Source organism: Melopsittacus undulatus, chromosome 9 (genome assembly GCF_012275295.1).
Source record: "Melopsittacus undulatus isolate bMelUnd1 chromosome 9, bMelUnd1.mat.Z, whole genome shotgun sequence".
In the NCBI taxonomy this organism is placed as follows: domain Eukaryota; kingdom Metazoa; phylum Chordata; class Aves; order Psittaciformes; family Psittaculidae; genus Melopsittacus; species Melopsittacus undulatus.
Genome location: NC_047535.1, coordinates 14079734 through 14103207, shown reverse-complemented (window position 1 = coordinate 14103207; position 23474 = coordinate 14079734). Strand labels below are relative to the sequence as shown.

The 23474-nt window shown below is 41.3% G+C and overlaps 1 protein-coding gene across 2 annotated transcripts in view; it reads right to left on the bottom strand.

Moving 5' to 3' along the window:
* The window catches only part of PEAK1 (pseudopodium enriched atypical kinase 1), a 37399-nt gene extending 15274 nt beyond the window's left edge, over window positions 1-22125 (bottom strand). Inside the window, exons 1-4 of one of the 2 annotated variants that reach the window (XM_031045959.2) lie at window positions 18962-22125; window positions 11571-11687; window positions 9571-9767; window positions 531-1279 (exon numbers count right to left, since the gene is read on the bottom strand). In XM_031045959.2, the coding sequence (XP_030901819.2) occupies window positions 531-1279; window positions 9571-9767; window positions 11571-11687; window positions 18962-22125 (4227 nt within the window). The remainder of the gene's footprint in view (window positions 1-530; window positions 1280-9570; window positions 9768-11570; window positions 11688-18961) is intronic. The other variant, XM_005145722.3, reaches the window with a different exon arrangement.
* Window positions 22126-23474: the final 1349 nt, after the last annotated feature.

Genomic DNA, 23474 nt, shown 5'->3' with positions numbered 1-23474 from the left:
AAATACTGATGGCTTGAGAGAGCTTCTGAAAGGCTGGTGATTAACACTGATAAAAATATAAGACCTATGGGAGCATAAAGATATATTAACCTAGCTTGTATGTTTAAAATTACATGGCTCTGAAAACTGAGAACTTTGAAATCTTTCCTAAGAGAGGTGTTTTAGTATGGTCTGCATGCAGATGAACCAAAGGATTATGCACTGCAAGTCTCCAAAAAGCTGCTGACACACGTTAAACTAATACAGCTTTTTCTTCAGTATTTAATTAAACACTGATCACAGTAAAGACTGAGTTGTGTTGATTTTGTTTTAGTGATTTTGGAGCTGCAGTAAAAACAGATGAAACTTAAACAGCAGATACCAGTGCAACCCAGGCTCCTTGTGAGAAGGAAGGGCCTGTGTCCTGGGAATCTTACTTTTCATAGTGCTGCCGCAGGAACCATGCACTTATAGGGCTTATCGCTACTGGATATGTTGCAGGTCATTCTGTCACTGATGTGGAGGGCTACTGTTTTTCAAGCCCCTCTTACCTTGACTGCATAATTGTTGAGAGGATCTTTTGCGTAAGAAGCTGGGTAGTAAACTGCATCACCTGCCTCGCAGCACGGCTTGTCACTGGTCAGCCTGAAATCCGACCAGCTGTCCACCCCGAACCGCAGCTGGTCCTTCTGTCCGGCCATGAACAAGTCTTCACATTTAAGTGCCAGCTTCTTCAATGAATCAGCGTGAAGGCTTCGGATCTTACCGACTACCTCCTCCCGGTTTTCAATTCCTCGATAAAGTGCTTGTCTCTGCGGCTTCTGGACTCCTTTGCCCTGCTTCGTGTGCGAGATGCGCCTCCCTGTTAGAGATTCCATGCTATTGGAACACCGGTCCTTAATACTGATAGTGGTTAGGCTGGAAACACTGTTAGTTGCTGAGGTGGTTGCTCTTAGCTTTTCTGTAGGCCTGTCCAAGGAATCTCCTGACTCGTTGTCCAGTATCTTGAGCTCCAGGCTGACAGAAGAGCAGGCACTGCTTGCTTCCCAGTTGGTGTCAATATCATAGGTGGGATTGGCCACAATGCACAGGTTGTTCTCCAGGGCCTGCTTCTGGAGATCTCTGGGAGTCGGCTCTGTGTTCGCTCTCAAAATGGTTTTCTTTGGCAGTGGAGGTGGCGTTGGCTGTAAGATGTTCATTGTCTCCTGGTCTACTAGTCCTCCAAAGGCAATGGCATCATCCAAAGCCCCCTTCGGCTGCCTTGGCTGTTTTGGAGGTATCATGGCTGCTCTGGACTGTCCTGTGTAATAAGAAGATAATAGTAATAGAAGATTAAAGTACTGTGCATCTGGTGCTCATATTTGTGCTCTACAAAGACATACAGGGCAAAAAGAATTAAAATGTGACTAGGACACCCCCAATATTTGAAGAAAACCTAACTCTATACCTGAAAAGATGACCTCATGAGAGATCAAAATGACCAAATCACATATATATATTGTCACATACAGTCAGTCTTTAATTTGATCATGACTTATGTATTCAAATCGGCTTCAGTGCCAGCAATGCTGACATTTTACATCCCATAGGATTACTGACAAAAAGTGTAAGCAAAACCCAAACATCCATTTTGGCACTTGGGCAAAATTCCAGTGTCAGTAATTACAGCCAGCCCCCCATAATTCCTTCTTCAGTCAATTATGTGTAACATTCCTCCTTACTTCCTATTCAAATATGCTAAAACTATGGGTGGATGCTGCTGAGTGGCTCTGTGTACTCCTTCTTTGAGATTCCGAATGGCAGGTCCAGACACAAAAGCACGGGATTTGCACTGACAGACTGGTTTCAAACATTTGTGTGCTTCTAGGGAAGATAAACTTCCAGTCATGTGTTTTGGATGACTTTTAGAGAGGACAGTTATGTTTTATAACTGCCAGAGTCCTTGGAAATGAAGAATAAATAAATTACTATAGTATCATAGCAAATAAAACCCACTAAACAGACAATACAAATGACCAACTGGCTGCTCTGGGACAATTAAGCACTTGTTATTAATATAAAAATGAGATTCTTCCACTCTTAATAATCAACCACTACTTTCAGAGAAATTATTCTCTAAGTTTTCTACTGCTCCTGTGAAGTTCATTGACTATTATGGTAAAGTAGGAAGCCAATCCTTACAGCTGCTACACATCTGCACATCTGCAGCTGAGCATCTTTCTAGTAAGGGAGCAGCAAGTAGAAAGACACTGTGGCTATGTGACTCCTCATACTCTCTGCTGAATCATAAAATCATTTAGGCTGGAAATGACCTTTAAGATCATGGAGTCCAACCATTAACCCAGCAATGCCAGGTCCACAAAGTCTTTGTAAAGAAAGGACTGAACTGGAATGTTGAGCCTAACTGGAGGGATCTCAGATTCACACTGGAATTACATCACTTTGGTCCATAATAAATAATAAATGACTTTGCTGTCCGTGACAAGAAAACCCAATAGCTTCTTTTCCACTGTTACAGCTTTTACGATACTATAGAATTTATGATCCTCTTGGCCAGGATGCACAAAAACCTGGAACACTGGGTTAGAATGCTGAAAAGGACTTCCTAGATTCAGAAGATCAGGTAGGGCTGTGTTGTTATATGCATCCACAAAGAGAATAGCATTGACTCTTCAAATCTTAACATTCAATCTCTTTTCAATCATTCTAGAAGAGATGGCATCACAAACGGAAGCTGTATCTCTGTATTTTGTTTAAGCTCAAGAAACCCTCAGAAGACCCTTACGGACTTTGTGATACACATGGATATTGTGATAAGCCTGCACATGATAAGGGGGTTGGAATGAGATTTTCTTTATGGTCCCTTCCATGCCATTCTAAAGTGGCTTAAAAAAAAATCTAGCAGTCAGGGGACCCTCTACTGCTCCTTTCTGATCTTGCTATTGCAGTGAGCATGCTCTAAGGGCAGCTCCTCTCACCATTTGAGATGCTGCAGCATCTACCACTGAGGCCAGCTGAGCAGTGCAGGAACTCTTACCACAAGGTTTCTTTCTACAGAGTGGCATGATTAAGAGCCAAAAGCAGAACTGATGTCTGCATATGCCAAACACACCACCAGATGCCACAGACTTTTGCTTAATCCTGAGACAACTTCACTTACACTTCATATTCAACTTTTTTGCTTGTCCAAACGTGTTGTCTTCCACAGTTGCTCACTCTTACAAAATCCGTGACCTATGTACTTGTAACCCCTAGTAATATTCTGTGTTAAAGATCCCTTGCCCATTTTCTCATTCTTACCCTCTTCCCCACTATGCTAAAATAGCCTAACTGCTTCTTATTTCAGGAGGTAGTTTCCCAATACATGTTGCTTCTGTGACTTGCTCATGCAATGACTGCACAGATGCTAGAGGGAAACAGCAAGATGCACATCACAAGCAATAGCAGCACAAGCTCTCTCCAAGCAAGGTAAGATTTACAGCAGTGTTTCTTCTTTATTCCCTTATTCTCCACCTGCTTTAATGGCTCTGTCCTCCAAAAGCATTTCATACAGAAACCCAGTGACTTTTGCGTAGCTGTTGGAACTGTGATATCGAAATTGAAGGCGGTTTTCATAACCAAAGTTGTCTTTGCAAAGTTTGTCTGGTGGGGGTGGCAGGATCCAGAGACCTGCATGTGCAAGGCATTATGTAGTTACTTTCCAAGTATTTCTAGCTGAGGAAAATAAGTTTGTAAAACATGTCATGTTACAGTATCGTTTCTCCCCACAACAACTAATTTTTTATATTGTAATCTATCCATCTGTAGTATGTGTTTGAAAAGCTTCATATGTGAACTGTTTTTATGCTGAGTTCTTACTGCTGTACATTTCTTTCATACCCAATGGCCTATTCTTTCCAGCTCAGCTTTCCCTAAGCATGGCATGATATGCTGCATGTTCTGCGTTTGAAATTCATTGTCTAGCAAAAAGAAATGGTTGTCTTAAATTCTGTCCCTGCCAAAGGCACAAGAATGTTCTTTTGCACACAGTTCCTGGCAGACCATTTGCTTCTCTTACTTGTCATCTCCTTCTCCCATTGCAAGGCTGAAACCCCATCATTTCCATACCTACTGCACAGACGATCCAACATTACAAGGTTCAGCCTCCAGGTGGAACAGGCACAATATTAGGCTACCACTTAGAGCCATTTAAAGTGGCTTCCAGACTGCTCAAAGACAGGAAAAAAAATTAACTCTTTATAGACAGCATCTTTCTAGAGAGCTTTAAGTAATTCTACAGTTCAGCAACATCTATTACAGGCTCTCCGAGTACTGTTTAGATACTGAAGTGTCCAGGTATCATGCAGAGCTCTGAAACTCCAAATCAGTCCTAAAGCATTTACATTTTATTTTGGGGGGTGACTGGTTCATCATCAGACTTTGCATTGCAACCTGTTTGTGTTAGTTCATGAACCTGTTCAATCTGACACACTGGCCTCAGGTTTAATTCACACTTATATTCCATGAGCATGTTTTTCTTAGAGTAATGGAATAATTATTGCCTAGATTTCTTGACAGTCCATCCATGTTTTTTGCTTAGAGCAGTTCACCTGTATACATTGTCAGGAAGATTCAGAACTGTGAAGTAAAATACTTCTTTAATTGGAAAGACAACTAATGGTGAATCAGGCAAGCCAAGTGGGTGACACACGGCATGCTTCCAGCCTGCCTTGATCAGAACTATTCCCGAGACATATATTGCTCTACAAAACATGATAAGCCAAGACACCAATGACAGCAGGCTGCTGCTGTACTTTCTCCAAACTCATTTTACTCTTGACATGGTAATATATCCTACATTCCCCTTGATTCCTGAAAGTGGTTTTCTGATTATATGCCATTACCATCTCTCATCCAAGGATAACATCCCTTGTGGGAAGATGTGACTTAGAAAACAGAGCTGAAAACAATACTCTAGCATTCACAGTAGTCACTAAATGACTGCCATGATTACTAACTCTGTTCTCAATTTTAGTGATCATTATAGTACTACTTAATCCTTAATCCCCCAGTGCAAGGATTTAGAGGAATGAACAAGACCCAGAGGGCTAAAATGGCCAAAATAACTCTCACCTCTGCCATTCTCAAACTTAACACATCACTTTGACAAAACCTCCTCACATTTTATTGCCAAGGACAACAAAAATGTAATAATAATGCATGTAACAACATGGAAAACCAATATTTCAAGGCCACATATATGAAAACCCCAACTGAACTAAAATCAAAACTGTGGACTCTACAGTAGCGATGAGTGAGAAAGAGGGATTTCAGGTGGCTTCTAGGTGTCTGCAGGAAACCCACTGCAAGACAAGGCTGTGCTGATCACACAGCTGGATCTCAGAGCGATCCAGCAGCATTTGCTTTGGCAGCTTCTGCTGACCCATTCCTCCCCACAGCCAGGAATGGAGTCGGATGTCCCTGTATTTCTCATGTCGGTACATCCCCATCACACCTTACAAAGTCCAGTTGTGAAAAGCTGATTAAAGTATTTACTAAGTAAAATCCACAGGTTGGCCACCTCCACTTTACAAATTCCCCCTCTCTACCCTTGTGTCCTAGTACTTCCCCTTGTACTTGGATATTCATCATCCTTTGCAATCTGCACTTTTATTGTAATACAGAGCCTGGAAAAGATTTGTCTGTATAAGCAGCAGATCAGTTATCCTGATCCTTAATACCCTGACTGATAGAAATAACTAAACCATGAAAAAACCCACAAATGCGTGAAGTACCTTCCAACCTCTGCAAAAGCTCCCAACATACTTCACAGCCCCAATTCCAAGAAATGCATGTTTATCACTTCTAAGGATGATAATATATGTAACAGACAGGAGAGATATCACTTGTTAAGTAACATTCACGGTGCACCTCTAGTTTCCTACCAATAATCTGAGACTCTGCACAGAGCTACAGTGAGGCAGACTGCAAATACGAGATAAATAAAACCTTCAGATGCAACAGCTTGTCTGCCTTGGTGACTTGTCAGGTCTTGCTGCCTGCCCTCTATTACACCATGTTAAAGATATTACTTGTACTAATTATATAGTTTACAAAATGCCTCAGACTGATACTGTAATCACTGTCTGTCACTGAACTGTCAGTTTTAGTCAGCAATGATTTCACTACCTTATTTATAGCCTGACTAAAGCACACTGCTTTTGTCTAAGTTACAGAGTGACGCAATACTACATGGCAGATGCTGTCGTTTGGGTTTTTTTCCAATGTCAACAATCATAAAATCTAGAAACTTAGCTTCTTTTTCTCACCTTTTCTTTAGGTGTAAGGAGAAAAACAGCTGATAATAAAATAACCTGTTTTTTAAATGATAGAAATACTATCCTGAGTATACTGAGAAAATATTAATCTACTTACAGTGATGCAAGTTCAATCAAGTTATTTCCTTAATAAATTCAAAGACAGAAAAAATTAAAGATTCGTAAAGGAAAGGATTTTCCTTCTCTTGTCTTCCTTACCATAAGCTACAGGGCTTACCTGAATTAACTTCTGTTAGAATAAGGGCACACAGTACAAAAGCAACAGCCATGCCTGACCTTGCACATCTGAACGTTTGTTTCTTCATCTAGATTCCACTGGAGTTTTAAATGCATTGGTGTTGATACCAAAGGTATCCCTCATCACAGTTCTGCTCACTACAAGAGCATCCGTCCGCACCATGATCAAGCAAGACTCTGTTTCTTTGATAAGCTAAACAGATTCAGCTTCTTTAATTAGTCCCTATAAGGGGCCTGCCACAATACTAGGTATTTGCAAAACTGTTCTTTAGATCCTGTACAGTGTTTTTTTAACCATTCTTCTTAAACTCTTCTTGTTTATACATCCAGAACACACTGGGCTCTTTTATCTTATCATCATAGTGGGACCTTAGGTTTCCTGAAAGCCCCAACTCTTTTACCCTGTATCTGATTCCCAGAGAAGAATCTAGCTTTGTAATGCCTGCTTGCATTTTATGTTTCCTTTTTTAATTCCTAGATGTCTGATGTTACACATGTGCTGAAATAACAAATACAACCCAGATTTTATACATGAACTAGTCTCAAATTCTGCATCTGCAGTTAGTTTCCTGACAAATAACTGCAGGCACACTTGCAGGTTTTGCAGGCAGGACTGCAAACTGATGATGGGACAACTCCTGTGGGAGCAGAAGGCCAAAACCAGCTATATGTGAGGGCAATACCAAATATAAACTACTACCTGATTGCAGGTGAAAGTTTACCAAAGCTTGCCATAATTTCTGTTCATAAAATTTAATGTGATATGTCACAACTTCAGATTAGACATTTATCAAGGTAACGACACAGTATTATCTGCTTTTCAATAAAACCCCCATAGAATATGCTTTATATCAGTATTTAAAAAGTGAATATTGTGCATTATATGCTGCAAATTCAAATGGTCACAATATATTTTCCAAACTACAGGCTGTAGTATGTAGCTATAAAAAAGGTAACTGTAGAAACAATTGCAGTTGAAGCAAGACTCAAATGTGATGTAAATTCTTGTATTACCCTTTCTTTCAGTTATGTATATCTGTATTTGTCAATTCTACAAAATCTATGATTTTGCTGCTTGGTGATGTAAGATGTGCAAACAAGTAGGAATTATTCTCCGTTCCTACCTCATAATCTCTTGATAGCTATCTGCATTAGTGAGGCTGCTTGAATAAACCAGAGACAGGTTTGAACAGCAGCCAGAGAACTCAGTGCCATTTAGGGTAGCAATGCTTTTAACAACAAGCAGCAAGCTTGCCAAGCCAGACCAAGCCAAGCCTCAAAGTTACTTTAACTCTTTCAAACCTAAATCTTACTTTGGTGACACCAAATCTGAAAAGTCGACCAAGGATGAGGAGAAGATTTTGAACAGAATGCTGAGGGTCAAGTTTTATACAGTTCTACACAGAAAAAACACTGCCCAGAAAGAGGACTGATGGAAGTGATTGAGGTGAAGCATTTAGGTTGGAAGGGACTTCTTGAGCTGGTCAGGTCCAACCTTCTCTTGCTAAAACTTAGCTAAATTGAGTACAGATCTGAATAGAAGATTCACACTAGCATTACTTTGTTATGCAATACAAGTAATTCCTGGGCTGTATGAGCCTTCTGGCTAAAAATCATCAATCTCACCATGAGGAATAGGTGATATTTCATACATTAAATGATATCTTAGCTTGACTCTTTTACATGTCAGTCTGGTTAAGGACATGAGCTATCCATGCTGTAGATAGTTTTGATGTGGCTAGATTTACTGACTGGATTCTGTTGTAACATAGCTATGTCCTAAATTCAGAAAATATACAGATACACATATCTATGTATACCATACATATACGAAACCAATTCATTGGATCTTTCAATAATTCACCATACAAATATAAATATTAGTTCTCTTCCCTGAAGCTACAATCTCTTGGTAGAGGTTAACAGCACTCTTGGGCAGGATATTTTTCCTCTTTATGCTTTATAAACAACACCTAATGAATGTTTTAGTAGCAGCACACATTAATAAGTTGGCCACTAATTCACATTTCAGGAAAAAAAAATGCAGCAATATCACTAGATGTCTAAGGAATGCATACACCTGAGGCTTTGAAATGTAGTCCTTGATCCCTTAAACCTGTGTGGATGTGCCAAACCCCCTGCTTGTGTGAGCCAGCTAGATGCAGTCAGGTTACTCTTGTCCGAATGCTTACTAAGTTGTCCAGATGCTTAATACATAATACAGGGTTGGAGTATTACAGAAACACCTGCATTCAGATGTTCTTGAACATGATAAATGAGAGATTTTTGTTCTTTTAGAAAATATGGCTGTAAGTATTCCTGAATTCACAGCACTTCAAATCAAAATGCTTTACAAAATGAGGCTGACAATATTGATAATGTATCTCAGGAGATGCTTATTTGTCTTGCTCACTTATTTCCCAGAGAAGCCCTGCATACATGTATCTTCTTAATACATGTCAGGAATTCAGTGGTAGCTGAATAGACCGTGCAGTACCTTCGGGACATTCAGACCTTCAACTTTTCAGAAAGAGCAACAGTAAACTCTCAGGCTGGGATAAGAAATGTTTTAGTAAACAGAAGATGGCTACAAATATTTTAGAAGTCATTGATGCTCTAAAACAAAGCATCCTAAAAGTCTCCCTGCTCTGCATGTTAAACTCCTTTGATAAAAGCTCCTCCAAACAGATCAAACAATGTGTCTTTTAAAAGTATGCGAGATGTTTATCATTGAGAGCAATTAAAAGATAGTTCTAAAATCACAGGAAAGAAAACCTTTGAGTGTGCTGAATCTTCATTTTCTTGGTTGTGTATCCCAGAATGAGACAACAAAACTGTTTTCTATTAATATTTAAATTAAGATTTAAATTTATGATGAATTTATGTTATTTTAAATATTTAAATTCATATTTAAAATGTTGTCTTTAAAAATTAACCTTATGGAAGTGTATCGAGCTGTTCCGAAGGTTCTTCATGCCCTAGAAGGGTGTGTAAGACCTGAGATAACTTAGATCTTCCTCTCTGAGAACACACTTACCTAAATTGCTGTACGTAGCACTGCAAGCATTTAAGTCAGGAGAATTAGAAGTTTCTTCCTTTTCTTCTTCCGCCTGTGGGCCATGGAGAGATGATACTGGTATGACCGAGGCACTGCCACCATTGTCCTGCTTCACAAACACAGCTCTGGGAACACGAGGGGACAAATCCTCCAGTGTCGTATCATCGGGCACTTGACTGAAATGAAACAAGACAAAATCACCTGGAGACCAAAGCTTGGTGCTTGATCCTACTGGCAGAATACCAGATGAGGCATTAAATGTCTTCAGGAAAGGGAATGAACTGGTAAAGTAGGAAAGCTGTGTTCACCCTTCCTTTTAGAAAACAACTTTCTGTTATATATATTTTCTTTAATAAGAAGAAATGACTTTTAACTGAAATAGTAAAAGGAAGAAAGGTTCATGCCTTTCATACAAAAGGGGTAATAAAATGTTTTACAGTCACTACAATCAAGATACGTGTGCCTGTATATGCAGGTATGATTCTGCATAACACATGTAGGACTCATAGCACAACAGCTGAATTTAAGGGGCTTTTCACCAATCAGTGATTTTGCTTTAATCAAAAATACCAAGGTATAGCAAGGGGGCTGTGAAATCTTAATAAATGCATACAAGTGTAATGATACATTTTCACATACTGGTAGGAATTGGGGAATTGACACTCTGAGAAACAGCCCAGTAGCTTATCTAAGCCAGTAATGTATTTCCCATGTAAAATTCTCCAGGATTAAAATCCATCTGCATTAGACCAATTGCAAAAGGCCATGAAGACATTCCTCTGTGCTCACTCTTAGCTATGAGGTTTTAATCAAATTGTGATGACTTACAAACTTAAAGTGTGAAAATCAGGGATTCAATCAGTTGCCATGGATATATTTATTGTGGTATGATTTTAAAATTATGCATTACAGATAGTATTTTAAAATTATGCATTACAGATAGTATTTTAAAAACTATCCAGGTTTATTAAAAAACCCCAATCCTACTGAAAACAGCAGCAATTACCAATGTTATGCCACAAAACCATGTTGGAGCAAAAATATTTCTGTGTCTTTATGCTCTTTCTCACAGAAACAAGTACTCACTTTAGGCAAACCTCAATGTCCTGCTCACTAATCAAATAGAAGCAAGAATTTTAAGTGCTTGTGACTTCCACAAGGGATAGGAGTAACGCTTCCTTCGCAGGATGAGCACCACATCATACATCTGGGCAGGTAATTAATTTGTGTGGTAAAGATTTAAAACTTCCTCAAAGACTTTACATAAATTACAGGCTTATGTCTCTCTATGGCAAAGCCAAACTACTGAAAATCACGGTACATAATCTTCTAGCAATCCCAGACTACAAAGATTAAAACATGCCAGTGCTTTGCATAACACAAGGCTCCATGTACGGTGCAGTGCGCACATGCTGTTTCTACTCAGACTCATGAATTCTAACTGCAGGCTGATACAAACCAAGCTCATTAGAACTTGTTAGTAAAAGAGGAAAAAATGGCATAAGTTCAAAAAGATGTAATCTTTAATTAGAATATTTTTTGGTGTGTTTTTAGTACCATGCATAGGAACGGTGTGAAGAACATTCCATGTGCCATAAATATATCCACGAGAGTTAACTTCACATAATTCCAGAGCAAAGCATACATGAAAGTAAAGCAGTAACAAGGCTCTCAAGATGATGAAAAAATCATCTAAAGGCTTGTAATTGCTGTAAATCAGATACATACCTGCATTCCTCAACAAGAATATTTTCTTTAGGAAAAACTAGGTTCTAACAGCTTTACAGTTCTGTCATTGCCACGAACCAGCAATTACCATATCTCCAAGTAAGTTTTTAGTACCAGCTGGTGAGGTACAGAACATACTCATTCTCCAAACCAGACACATGCAAGCACATTCACTAAACCTAAGCTCAGAAGCGTTTTGCCAAAGTAAACCAATAGCTAGAAAGGAAGAAAGAAAAAAAATACCAACTCACCCACTGTACTCACTCACACAATTCCCCATTAAAGGAAATTCTTTCAGGGCCTTCTTGAGTCTTTTAATCATGTCTTGAAACTCTGGCGAGCCATTGATCCCACAGTGTTCTGATGTGCTACAAGTTGTGCAAGCTGTAAGCAACAGGGCTGAACTCTGCACAGAGTGATACACCTACTGCACCTTAATGTTTACCTTAGGGGGTTGGTCCCAGGGACTTGCCAAAGAGCCCCAGGAAACCAGTTAGTTACAGCCCTGCCTTCTTAACTCTTCCACTGCCTCCTGAGTTGAAAACAGTTCACAGTCTGCCTCATCACTGTTCTGGTATGACAGCTATGGTCTTAGTCATGTTAATTAGTTAAGGAAAAGCAGGTTCAAATTTCAAGAGGAGTTTTAAGAACTTTGACTGAGCCGCTGGTAAAAGCAAGTGAATATCCCACATCAGTATTCCAACCAGTCTTAGTGTGTGAATCTAATACATTTTAGATCACAGCACTTAGGTGCCAGGCCATGAAATCTGCGGGGAAAAGCTTCCCTGTAACTGAACAGAAAGGATGGAGACATCCAGCACACGTACGAGGTGCAGCGACCCACGAGCAATATGCCAACCCGTGACCAGCGCCGACAGAACCCAGAAGGAACAAAAAGGGAAAACATCCTCACCCTGTAAGCTGCAGGAACCAAATTCCCAATTGCTTCTGCTTCATGGAGTAGCCTAAGCAGTTAAAAGCAGCAGTTTTCAAGAGAAGTAGAGCAGCTGATAAACAAGCAGTTCTCTGAGATTACAGCTATTAAAGCCTGATTTTGCCTAACTTTGTATCTGCTTGTTGATAGCAAGTGATACTTAAAGCTATCTCCTTATTTGGGATATTTATAGCTATTTTGCCAGGATGGATTCTTTGATGCCTTGCATAAGAGCACGTATTTAGCTTTTACCATAGTGGGTGCAGCCTCCTCTGTCCAAGCCTTGTTCTTTTCCCTTTTTTATTTCAAACCTAAACTTCATAGGAAATTAATTACCTCGGAGAACTCTGCTCACCATAAAAGTGACCGTCCTTCTGATTCAGGGCCCACTGAATTCGCATGCTTGTCACTCACATGCACAGAAGCTCGAAATGGTTATAAAAGTGTTTTTCTTCTGTGGGGACAAATGCCCCTGACTGCTTCCCTCAGGCTCTCCTCCTCCACAGCTTTTGGAGGGTAGCCAAAAGATGATGTGCTCTAACTTGCCTCGGTCCTTTGGGAATAATAAGAACCCAGAAAGCAGGCTGCGCAGTGTGTTGATTTTCATGAGGACGGTGGAATCACAGCTATTGTCTGACCTGTATTTTCCTCTATTCAGATCACGCCTTCTCAATTTGTGTGATTCATAAGCAGCAATGAATATGAGGAGAGAAAGCAGAATACTTATAAGAAGTGATGCTGAGAGTGCATTCCTGAATTAGGGTCAGATCGAGAGGTCAAGCTGAGGGAGTACAGCTCCGTGCAAGACAGCACATAAATCCAAGTGGCAGAAACTAGTGACAGAAACAGAGGAAAGCTGATGTGGCCTTCGACCCAGCTGAGGCTCTGATCTCCTCCCTCAGTGGACGTCAGCAAAGCAGTAGACAGTTTGAGATGAGAGAGCCTGACAAGGAAGATGACTCAGTTCTACACAAAAAAATCTGTGTAATTTCTAGATATAGTTAGTTTCAAAGAGATTCCTTTGAGGTCCCCTCAGGCCCAACACTTTTAAACTAATAAAGCTAATATAAAGCCTAAATTGACTGAGTAATGTTTGAGGAAAAATGCAGAGGTTCATGGCTTTAAGGTGGTCAAGGCCTCCTTACACAGGAACAGAGACCACTTAGTTCCTGCAAAACACTAGGCAAAGGCCATGAGTGCCCAGGTTTCAGTCAGCATACACATGGGTGTACGTATGCAGTGGCTCCTGCAGTTCAGTTCCTCATCACCACAATTAGTCAGAAATAGTCACGTAAGAAGAAAGTGAAAGAAACTTCTCAAATGACAATCTGCAGTAACTAAGCCATCAAGTTTATTCCCATTCCTTATTGATTTAGAAGTTGGATTAGTCCTGAAGCATGGGAATTTACGTATTTTGTTTTAAATCTGGTATAAAGTGATGTTTGCATGGATAAAGACAGTGCATTTGATAATCCAGTAAAGACATCCTGCTAAGCTCTTTAGTGTCAGTGAAACTTGATGGCAATGGGTTCCACAGATTAACTGTGCATTCTAAGAGACACTTGTCTTTATCCATTTTAAGTCCTCAGTCTTCCCATTTTCCAGACTGTATCAGAGGAGTTAAGCACAATAATACATGATTTACCATTCTTTAATCTAAACTTATGAAATAATAAATGGTAAAACCCCTTCTGCTTGGTTCTTTAGCAGTGCTTGGTGTTTACAGGTATTCACATAAAACGGTACTGAACTTCTTGCTTAGCGAATGTGCACAATTCCCACTTCTGTTAGCAGAGAGATGCGCTAGAGAAAAATTCCACCCAAGCTTTTCATTGTTGAAACCATGTAAGATAGATGGTTAATCCTTTTCAAAGCACTGCTGAGTGCTGCTAAGATAAATAAACCTTGCTAGTATCTAGAGAAAAGCAAATCAAGACGGATTTGAGGAGATGGGGGAGCTGATAGTTCCACATAAAGGTTTCCACTGGGAATTTCTCCTCTTTCAGTAGACTTGCTTGAGCAAGGTTTTGGTTTTGTTCTACAACATCCTTGAATCCTCCTCACAAATTTATGCAAGCCAGACTTCAAGTGTTTTGGATTCAGGTGAGAACCTTACCTTAAGACTCACACAAGAGGCCCTCCAAAGTGGGAAGGACTTTGTTTTGAATGGAGCCCTACTGTGAGTTACAAGATTTTGTTCTCAAGCAGCTGTGGAATCTGCAGGATTGGATCAATGACAGTGAGAAAGTGGAATGTGGCATTGGTGGTTATTCCTGCCTGTCTATGGATGCAGTCTTGGTCTTAACATATGAGTGCATTTTTGAAGTTGTTTTTACTGACTAACCTGTTACAACATCCATATTGCTCTAGACACCCAGAGAACTCACAGTAATGTCATGGCTCCTATATCACTGACTCAGAAGAGCTCTGTTCCTTACACTGCTCAGGTTCGGAAGGCCAGAGATGATGTGAGCTGTGGCACTCCCTGAGTCCCAGTCACCTGTTTTATCTTCTTTTCCCCCTTAAATAACACTGAAGAAATAATGCATTTGGGACCTTTTAAGTCTTGGTGCTCTAAATCACCTTGCTGGAACTGTCTTTCTCCATTGCCTGTATATGGAAATTCAATGCCTGGCTTGGATTCTAGAAATCACATTTGTCATGTAAAGCAAACAGTGCTAGCAGTTGTCAGCAACCTCAAGGCAGGCAGCACAACAAAAAGCACTGAGATTCACTTCTACTCCTGAAATGCTCCCATGGCAGGCAGGAACTGTGTAAGCTTTTGGCCAATTCTCTGTAGGATTCTCCCATCACTGACATTCATGTTCATTCCAGGAGTACCAATCTGTCTGGAAGTTACTCAAGGTGAACTTCATCCTACAAGTGTGGCACCAGGGTAAGACTTGAAGGATAACAAGGCATTTCCAAAACCTTTGATATGTATGTCCTCTGATAAATATAGAGCCCATGAAAAGTGTCCAGTGAAACACACAGGAGCTATTTTAACAAAAATAGCCTTAAAATAATGTCGGTGGCTGAGGTAGTGTGTAGCTGTGATGCTTTTTAAGAGAAATGTTCAAAACTAATCTTTAAAGTATGTTTAAGCATCTCACCCCTTTTGGAAGCAAGATACAACAACAGGGTAGTGACCTTCTGCAGCTATAGAACAACAGAACTCAGATGTATAGATTATGAGCTCCAATGCTTTTGACACAGTTCACATCTTTTTAGGAATTAGACTGGTAATCCTAGCTTTAGCTGTGAATTAATGCTTTCTTATCTAAAGCAGAATGGAACCAATATGCAGACCTCACTATGTGAAAGAAGTACTTCAGTAAACATACAGTTTTGTCTTAGTTCATCCAAGTTTAGCCCAAAGATCCTATAAAGGAAAGTTATGGCTGACTTGTAGCTATGAAAGGAAGCTATTCAGTTTAATACATAACTGAAATGGAAATGGCTGTGCACAAATCAGTTGTACCTTGATTTACAAAGGCACTGCCATCTAAACCAGCGCTGTATGATGTTTCAGTTCAGCTCTGCTGTGGTTTATGAAGATAGGAAAAGAATCAGAAGGCTGTTCTGCAGTTTTCTGTTAGGAAACATCTCAATCTGAAAAGGTGCTACAGTGATCTCTCTATAAAGGTGAAGAAAAGCCTTTATCTTGTGAAATTCCAGCAGCAACAGCCTGATCCACTAGACAACAAAGCCTCTGATGAATCTCTTTTGTTTAAACTTGTGCTGTGTAGATGCCATGCTGTGCTGTAGCAACCTCATCAACTACACAGAGGTAGGCAAAAATAGCACATTATATTTTTAGAGATAAATTTTAGGTTTTGCTGAGAACAAATGCTGCATCATTAACTGGGGTGCTCCAAACCCATCTCATTTTAATTCCAATTAGTGATAAAGCTGATTGAGTACTGATTTTTAGCAACAATTAATCTCTCCGTCTTGCCAGCACAAGTGTGGGGCACTAAGGCGGGAGCAAGTGCATCTCCTGATGCTAATGCTGCTAGAAACAAAAATGTTGGTACAAGCTCATTTTACGTAGCCTCTCCTGGAGGTAACAGAAAAAATGGTTCTTTTAAAGGGGGGTTGAGGGCACAAATGTCTCCAGTTATTTAACTTGTTCTCTAAAGTTACCTACTTCTCCCCATTTAATTTAGGGTAAGTCTAGAGAGATTAGACTCCTATCAAGGGTTATTCCAGCCCTGGGTACATTCCCCAGTTTTCAGCCTTCACCTGTAAATATGGGGGCACCCCCTTTTGTCATTGCCCACACCCCTGTATTATTGTGGTACCATATGTCTTGCAGAGATGCTGAACCCTTACAGATCCATAACTGCTTTGTGCTTCTGAAACTCAGCCCCACAATTTGTACTGGGACTTTTTAAACCCCATTTGTCAATTTTCAGGTACCTTTTTTTCCTTTTTTAAAATAAACCCCTTGACCCTGAGACTGCAGTTCAACCAAGTCTGTAGCAACAGGTAGTACTCTGAGGTTTTGGAGAGCATCCTATTTTGTATTTGGGGCAATTACTTCAAATGTAAATCTACAGACACCAGCTTTACGTCATACTGTGATAAACACTACTACCACTTTACATTACAAAGCCCAATGCTGTCCACATCTGCAAAAAGGCAAACAGTCTAAAAAGTAGTCCTGATCTTCATCAGAATGCTGTATCAGTGTTCCCAAGAGATGATATAAAAATGATTGAATTACTTGGTGCAAATGGTCACTCTTGGTTAGTCTGAACAGTTATTTTTCTTTAAGACAAGCAGTGATCAGTGTGCTCACAAAGAGGATTCTATTAGTTAAGTCAATTTTAAAACCATTTTAACTGAAATTCACTGCAACTTTCTTGTATAGACAATGGAGAAAGAAAACTAAAGGACACTTTGGCCACAACACATTTTCTGAGGCTCACTCACAGCTCAAACTTCACAATGTTTTTCATTTCCTACCACTAGGTTATTGTTATAATGCATTAAATAATGCAAGTTTGAAGCTATTTTGGAATTGGTGTGTATAGCAACATTGGAAGACATTTGGATACATCCACAGCTCTGGTCTACTCAGTGAAATGCCTATTCTGCCCATGGGATGGACTGCAACAAGTGTCTCCAGACTTCTTAGGTTATGCACTGCCATGAGCTGCAAGAACTCAGTGGTATGTCGAAAACAATGCATATCTGAAAGTAAACTCACTGCTTCGTGTTCAGAGACAGCCAAGAAAGCCTGTGTACCCTTGATAAGGGAACAAACAGAACAGGCAGACCTGAAACATTCAACTGCCACAGACTTATAGGAGTAAAATAAGCATCTACTGGCCAAATACTTTCACAGAAATTGAAACAGTGAATCATGGAGTGGTTTGGGTTGGAAAGGACCTTAAGATCATCCAGTTCCAACCCCCTGCCATGGGCAGGGACACCTCACACTAGACCATGTCACCCAAGGCTCTGTACAGCCTAGCCTTGAAGACTGCCAGGGATGGGGCATTCCCAGCTTCCCTGGGCAACCCATTCCAGTGCCTCACTGCCCTTACAATAAAGAACTTCCTTACATCTAACCTGAGCTTCTGCTGTTTTAGTTTAAACCCACTGCTGCTTCTCCAGGCTGAACAGCCCCAACTTTCTCAGCCTGTCTTCATATGGGAGGTGCCCCAGTCCCCTGATCATCCTCGTGGCCTCCTCTGGACTTGTTCTAACAGTTCCATGTCCTTTTTATGTTGAGGACACCAGAACTGCACACAATGCTCCAGGTGAGGTCTCACAAGAGCAGAGGGGCAGGATCATCTCCTTTGACCTGCTGGTCACGCTTCTTTTGATGCAGCCCAGGATACGGTTGCTTTCTGGGCTGCGAGTGCACACTGCTGGCTCATGTTCATTTTCTCATTGACTGACACCCCCAAGTCCTTCTCTGCAGGGCTGCTCTGAATCTCTTCTCTGCCCAACCTGTAGCTGTGCCTGGGATTGCTCTGACCCAGGTGTAAGACCTTGCACTTGGCCTTGTTGAACTTCCTGAGGCTGGCATTGGCCACCTCTCAAGCGTGTCAGTGAAACCACCACACAAAACTGTCAGGCTTAACTCAAGCTACCAGTCTTATTGAATGCACTGCAATCAGGGGACAAAGTATATTCATCACTAAAGGACTTGCAAGATGGAGATATTTTATAGATAATCTATTTCTATTATTACTTTTTTTACATGGTTTATTTTGGGAGTGCTACAGTGATGTTGCAGTGTGGCATCAAGTTAATTTGCATCTATCGTGTTCTTGGGTATGCAAGATAAAGTTAGCACACCACCTTTTGTGAGTCACAGACCTTTTCATTTCTGTTGTATTTTTTAATAGCTGCCTTCGCTTTCTGCAGAGAAAGTCTTTAGTTCCCTATAATGCAGGGGCCCTTTCTTAAACTGGAAATTCAGGGCAATGTATCTGATTCAAAGTAACATGGCTATGGTGACATGAGTGAACCTGCACTGCAAACTCCAAATACCAGCTACTCTTTCTAGCCCGTTTTTCTTAACTTTTTCTGATATCCAAAGTAACTCAAAGATTTTAAAAGTATGCTTTAAGTTACCTGATATAAATATACTTAAACTTCATGTAATAAACCTCCTTATCCCCTGCCCTTTTCAGCAGTATATACAGGGCAGTTCACAATGAGTAAGTGACTAAAAAAGATGAGCGGTACCTGGGGATTTTCTTGGGAATCTGAGGGGGTGATGAATGGCTCACTGGTTTCTGATCCAAGCTCTCTGCAGACTTCTCTTGTGTTTCTCCTTTGTCTCTTGCTAGCACGTCCGCAATAGCAGATTCCACCCCGCTCTTGTTCTGATGCTCAGCCTTTGGTTCAGGTTGTGCTGGTTCACATCTATACATGAAAACGATCGACGGCTTCTCACTGGAGTCTGACTTGGCCTCAGCGAACCAGTGATGACGCTGAACTGGAGGAGGGGGGAGCATATGTATAACAGTTCCATCGAGACCCACCAGTTTTCCTTTCTCTCGTTCCTTCTCTTTGTCTTCCTCATCATCAGCTTTCCTGCGGCGGAAGAAGCTCTTAAACGATATCCAGCGTTTGGGTTTCGCATCAGCAGCTCGCCGCCCTTCTGAATGAAGGATTGACTCAGCCTCTGTCGACCTGGTGGGGCTGTTTGGTTTGCTCCAGTTGCTGAAATGCTTTTGCAGCAGGTTACTTGCATGATAGGGTGAAGAAGTGGATCGAGGAGGAGGAAATGGCGGTGCTTGCTCTGTTTTGGGACTTGTGGTGTTTGGGGAGGCTCTCACTGGCTTTGGAGAGTGAGTGACAACTGGCTGTGAAAGTGAATCTTTCTGAACCTTAATGGCAGTGTTTTCCACCGTCTTGGATGACTCCATTTCAGATTGTGATGTAAACAGAGATTTGGGTCGTACCAGGGTGTTTTTAGTAGCATCTCCATCAGGGGGTAAGGAATACAGCTCTTCCACGCTACAGGACTTGGGTCCAGACTGAGGTGTTTCAGGAGGAGACTGCGGGGGCTGGATAGAAGCCACGATCTGTGAAAGCACTGTGCTTGCGTTCTCTCTGCCGCTGCTGCTGCCAACAGAAGCCTCTGGCTTTAGGTCTGGTTTTGCTGCAGGCTCTTGTGTTGTCTTCTGAACCCTTGGTGGGGAGCTGTGGTCAGAACTATGGCTTCTCTGTGGCGATATCTGGCTTTTACCGAGACAGCTATTAAATTCTTGGACCTTTTGAGCCACAGAACCCAGCCTGCATTCAGAGCTATTAGCTACCCCCTTCGCCTGGGGGAGTTCACTGGGTTTACTTCCCATGGCTTCAGTCATTTTGCTTTCTGTTTCTATTTCTTCATATGTGTGGCTTATTATACTGGTAGTTTTATCTTTGATGGACAGCTCCCCACTGGTCCCCAGGAAACTTTTATAGATAGCCAGGTTATCATATGCATTTGGATTGATTACAATAGGAACTTTAATAGCATTTTTGGAACTCTTAGCATAGGTGGGCTCATCATGAATGATAATAGGAAAAGGTGGCATGCCAGCATTGTTGTAGCTGTTGAATTTTATCTCAGATAAGTTGGGAGACTTAACCGGGATAGTTTTGGAAGAAATGTTTGTAGCTGTAGGCGAAGTAGGAGCTGACTTGTGGCTTGTCTTCCTGGGGGGAACAGAAGGTCCTGAGCTGTTGGAAATTAACTCCACCTTAGGTATCTTCTGTCTTGGACTAGTGCTAGAAGTCCACACTTCTTGATACCTGATTGCACTGGATTTTTTCAGGTTAGCATTCACTCGTACAGGCGATGCGGCAGAGGATGTAATAGGTGTGCCTGGAGTTACTGGTGAGCTTGGGTTAGAGGATGTATTTTTGGTTTCTGAGGTTTCAGGCTGATTCTCCTTACATTCATTGGTCATGGCAGCTGATACATCTACTACGGTATATGGCTTGCAAACCGGTTGTTCCATATTGACCACCCTGTAAGGTTTAGCTTGCTCTTCTACAGGCACCAAATTTATAGTTACAGCTTGACCAGCAACATCTGAAGGACCTTTATTCTCTTGCTTATCAGTCTGCACAGCAATTTTCCCATCCTTCTCTTCCAGTCGAAGTGCAAGGACTGCCTTGTGAGTTTCCAGACTTTTTGGCACATTTCGGGGAGCTTTTAACACATCTTTCACTTGCTGACTGTCACAAAGACTTTCATATTCGGGTTCAATCAGTTTGAGGTCCTGAGGAGTACTTGGAGACAGCCCTCCATTACAGAGCTTCTGTGAAGAGCTGCTGGTTGTTCCAGAACGAGACTCTTCTGTCAAAGAAGAATCAGGGGATGTAGAATCAGAAGATACCATGCTCTGCATACTCTCCTGCCCATAAAGAATCACAGCCTCTTCCCCATAACCATTTAAAATCTCATCATAACTGTCGTCATAATCTACTGCACAGATCCGCTGGAGAGACTTGTTTCTGAGGGGCACAGTATTCCATTTCTTGTCAACACCGAACTGAACAGGAGACAGGGTGTTAGCTCTAAAATTAGCAAAGCGAGGCTGGCCCCTCATACGAATTTCCATTGCTAGCAGCTCCTCATCACTTTCATCCCAGCTCTCATGTTCTTCTTGCATGCTGCCAAAAAACGTGTCATCCTCACTCTCATCTCCGCTGGAGAACTCTGGGTAACAGAAACGTCCACCTTCATTGCTTATGACTTCAGTGCTTCCACTCAGAATAACGTGCTTACTATGTGAATCCTTCATTCCACCCATCATGCAGCTTGGAGGGATCTTTCTTTCCAATGACTTCTTATAACAATTATTTATTCTCCCCAAGAAGGTTTCTCTCGAGTTGGTTTCACTTCCCGTTAGCTGAGGTGTGCTATCCAAACCCGCAATCTCCTTCAAAACTTCGGTCAGTCCATTATTATTGTTATTTGGTATCTTACCTACACCATCGTTGTTGCCATAAGGCCTATGAACATGGCTATAACCCTCAATTTCATCTTCATTATTATTGTTCAGTGGTTTTTTGTTCAAGACAGCTTTGTTTCGGTTCCAACCTGCAGGCACTGCTTTATTCTCACAATGATCCAGTGTGCTGATCTCGCCACATACACCCTGCCCATCTACTACCATCATGGTGGGTTTCACAGCTATCGTGGGCTTCTTTGCCACGGGCGGTCGAAAGCTTCCTGTATTTCTCCCACGTTGGCTGTTGCTTTGGTTTGCATTGGCTTTCAGATTTGCATGCGAGAGGGGTTTCTTTTCGGACACGGGGGGTAACTGATGCAAGCTTTTGGGCTTGAAGCAGTTCTTACATTCACCAGGTTTCCAGACGTGTTCAGTGAACGTGCTGCAAGCAGACATTTTCCCCGAGCTCTGCACTGGCTGCTGTGCGCTTCAGTGCATGGTAAGAATTCCACCCATATGTTTCCACTCTGTTCACTTGGTGTGACTCCTGGCTTGAGCAGTGATCATTCTGAAACACAGAAGAGAATGAGGATAAGAACAGGGAAAACACAGGCTGATCATTACACTTCTGAAGCACCCAGCACAAGCAAGCAGCCTTTTGCCGTCGTGCTAGCTCATTTTACCTGCGTTCACAAAACTATGCAGCTGAAATGCAGAAAGAGTTGTAAATATCATTTGTGTTGTCCATAAGAATGAAAGCTTTGGCAGCTGAGCCCTGTGTTACTGAAAGCAGAGCAAGAGAAAGAGAAATGGCAACGACTGAGAGCTGAGAATAATTCTCTTGACTAGTTCAGGACCATTGACCTTTAATTTTGCCCAATAAAACAAATGCTAGGAAGAGGATATAAAAGCAAAGATTAGCGCACATCGCTTTCAACAAAACCACTTGAACATGAGACAGGAAATTAAGAGCATGTTTACTCTCCTAAATGCAACTGAGATCATTTGTGTTAGCTTCAAATGCGAACAAGCTCAGCTGAAGAGACAAAATATGTTCAAGCAATTCCAAACTCTGCCATTTCAGCACTTTTTCCATCGAAGTCACATAATAACGGGACAGGTCTTGGGTTGAAGACTCAGGCTGCACTGCCCTCCTGGAAAAGTCACATCAAAATCCTGGGGAACCTTCCCAGAAAGTCACTGTTTCTTCTCCTTTAGCTTTCAACAGTAGCAGAAACCAGTCTCACAGCCTCAAAACAAAGCTATGGAGTTTTAGTCCCTGATCTGTTTCACGTGCAGCTTTTCTACATAAGCCCCCCAGAAATAACAACTGAAAAAGAACTGAACATCTCTTTCAAAGTGAACCTTTCTATTTCCTGATCAGCCTGAAGTAAAAAGCAAACACCAATCTGCTGTGCTTTACAGTCATTGGAGTAGCCAGGATTTGAAAGTTTCATGAATTAATGCCTGAGGATTTTAAGCCTTCTAAGCCAAATCCACAAGTCTGGTCTCTTCATCACTGTTGCATAACTCAAATTATTGGAGGCATTTGAGTGAGGTGAAAGGCTCTGTACCTCCGCAGCTGCTTCTGTAAACACAGGCACTGAAAATCAATCAGTTTCTATTCTTACAGGCTTCAGGTGAAAATCTACTTGCTGCTCACATAGGTACACTGAAAGGGCATTAATAAACTTGTTCAGTTAAAGAGGCAGCTCTCTCTAGAGCGCGTGGTTAGTAACTCAGCAGCAGGACGCCTGTGCTGGAATTCACCATGGGCATAACTGGTTTTCATCAGTGCAGCAAAC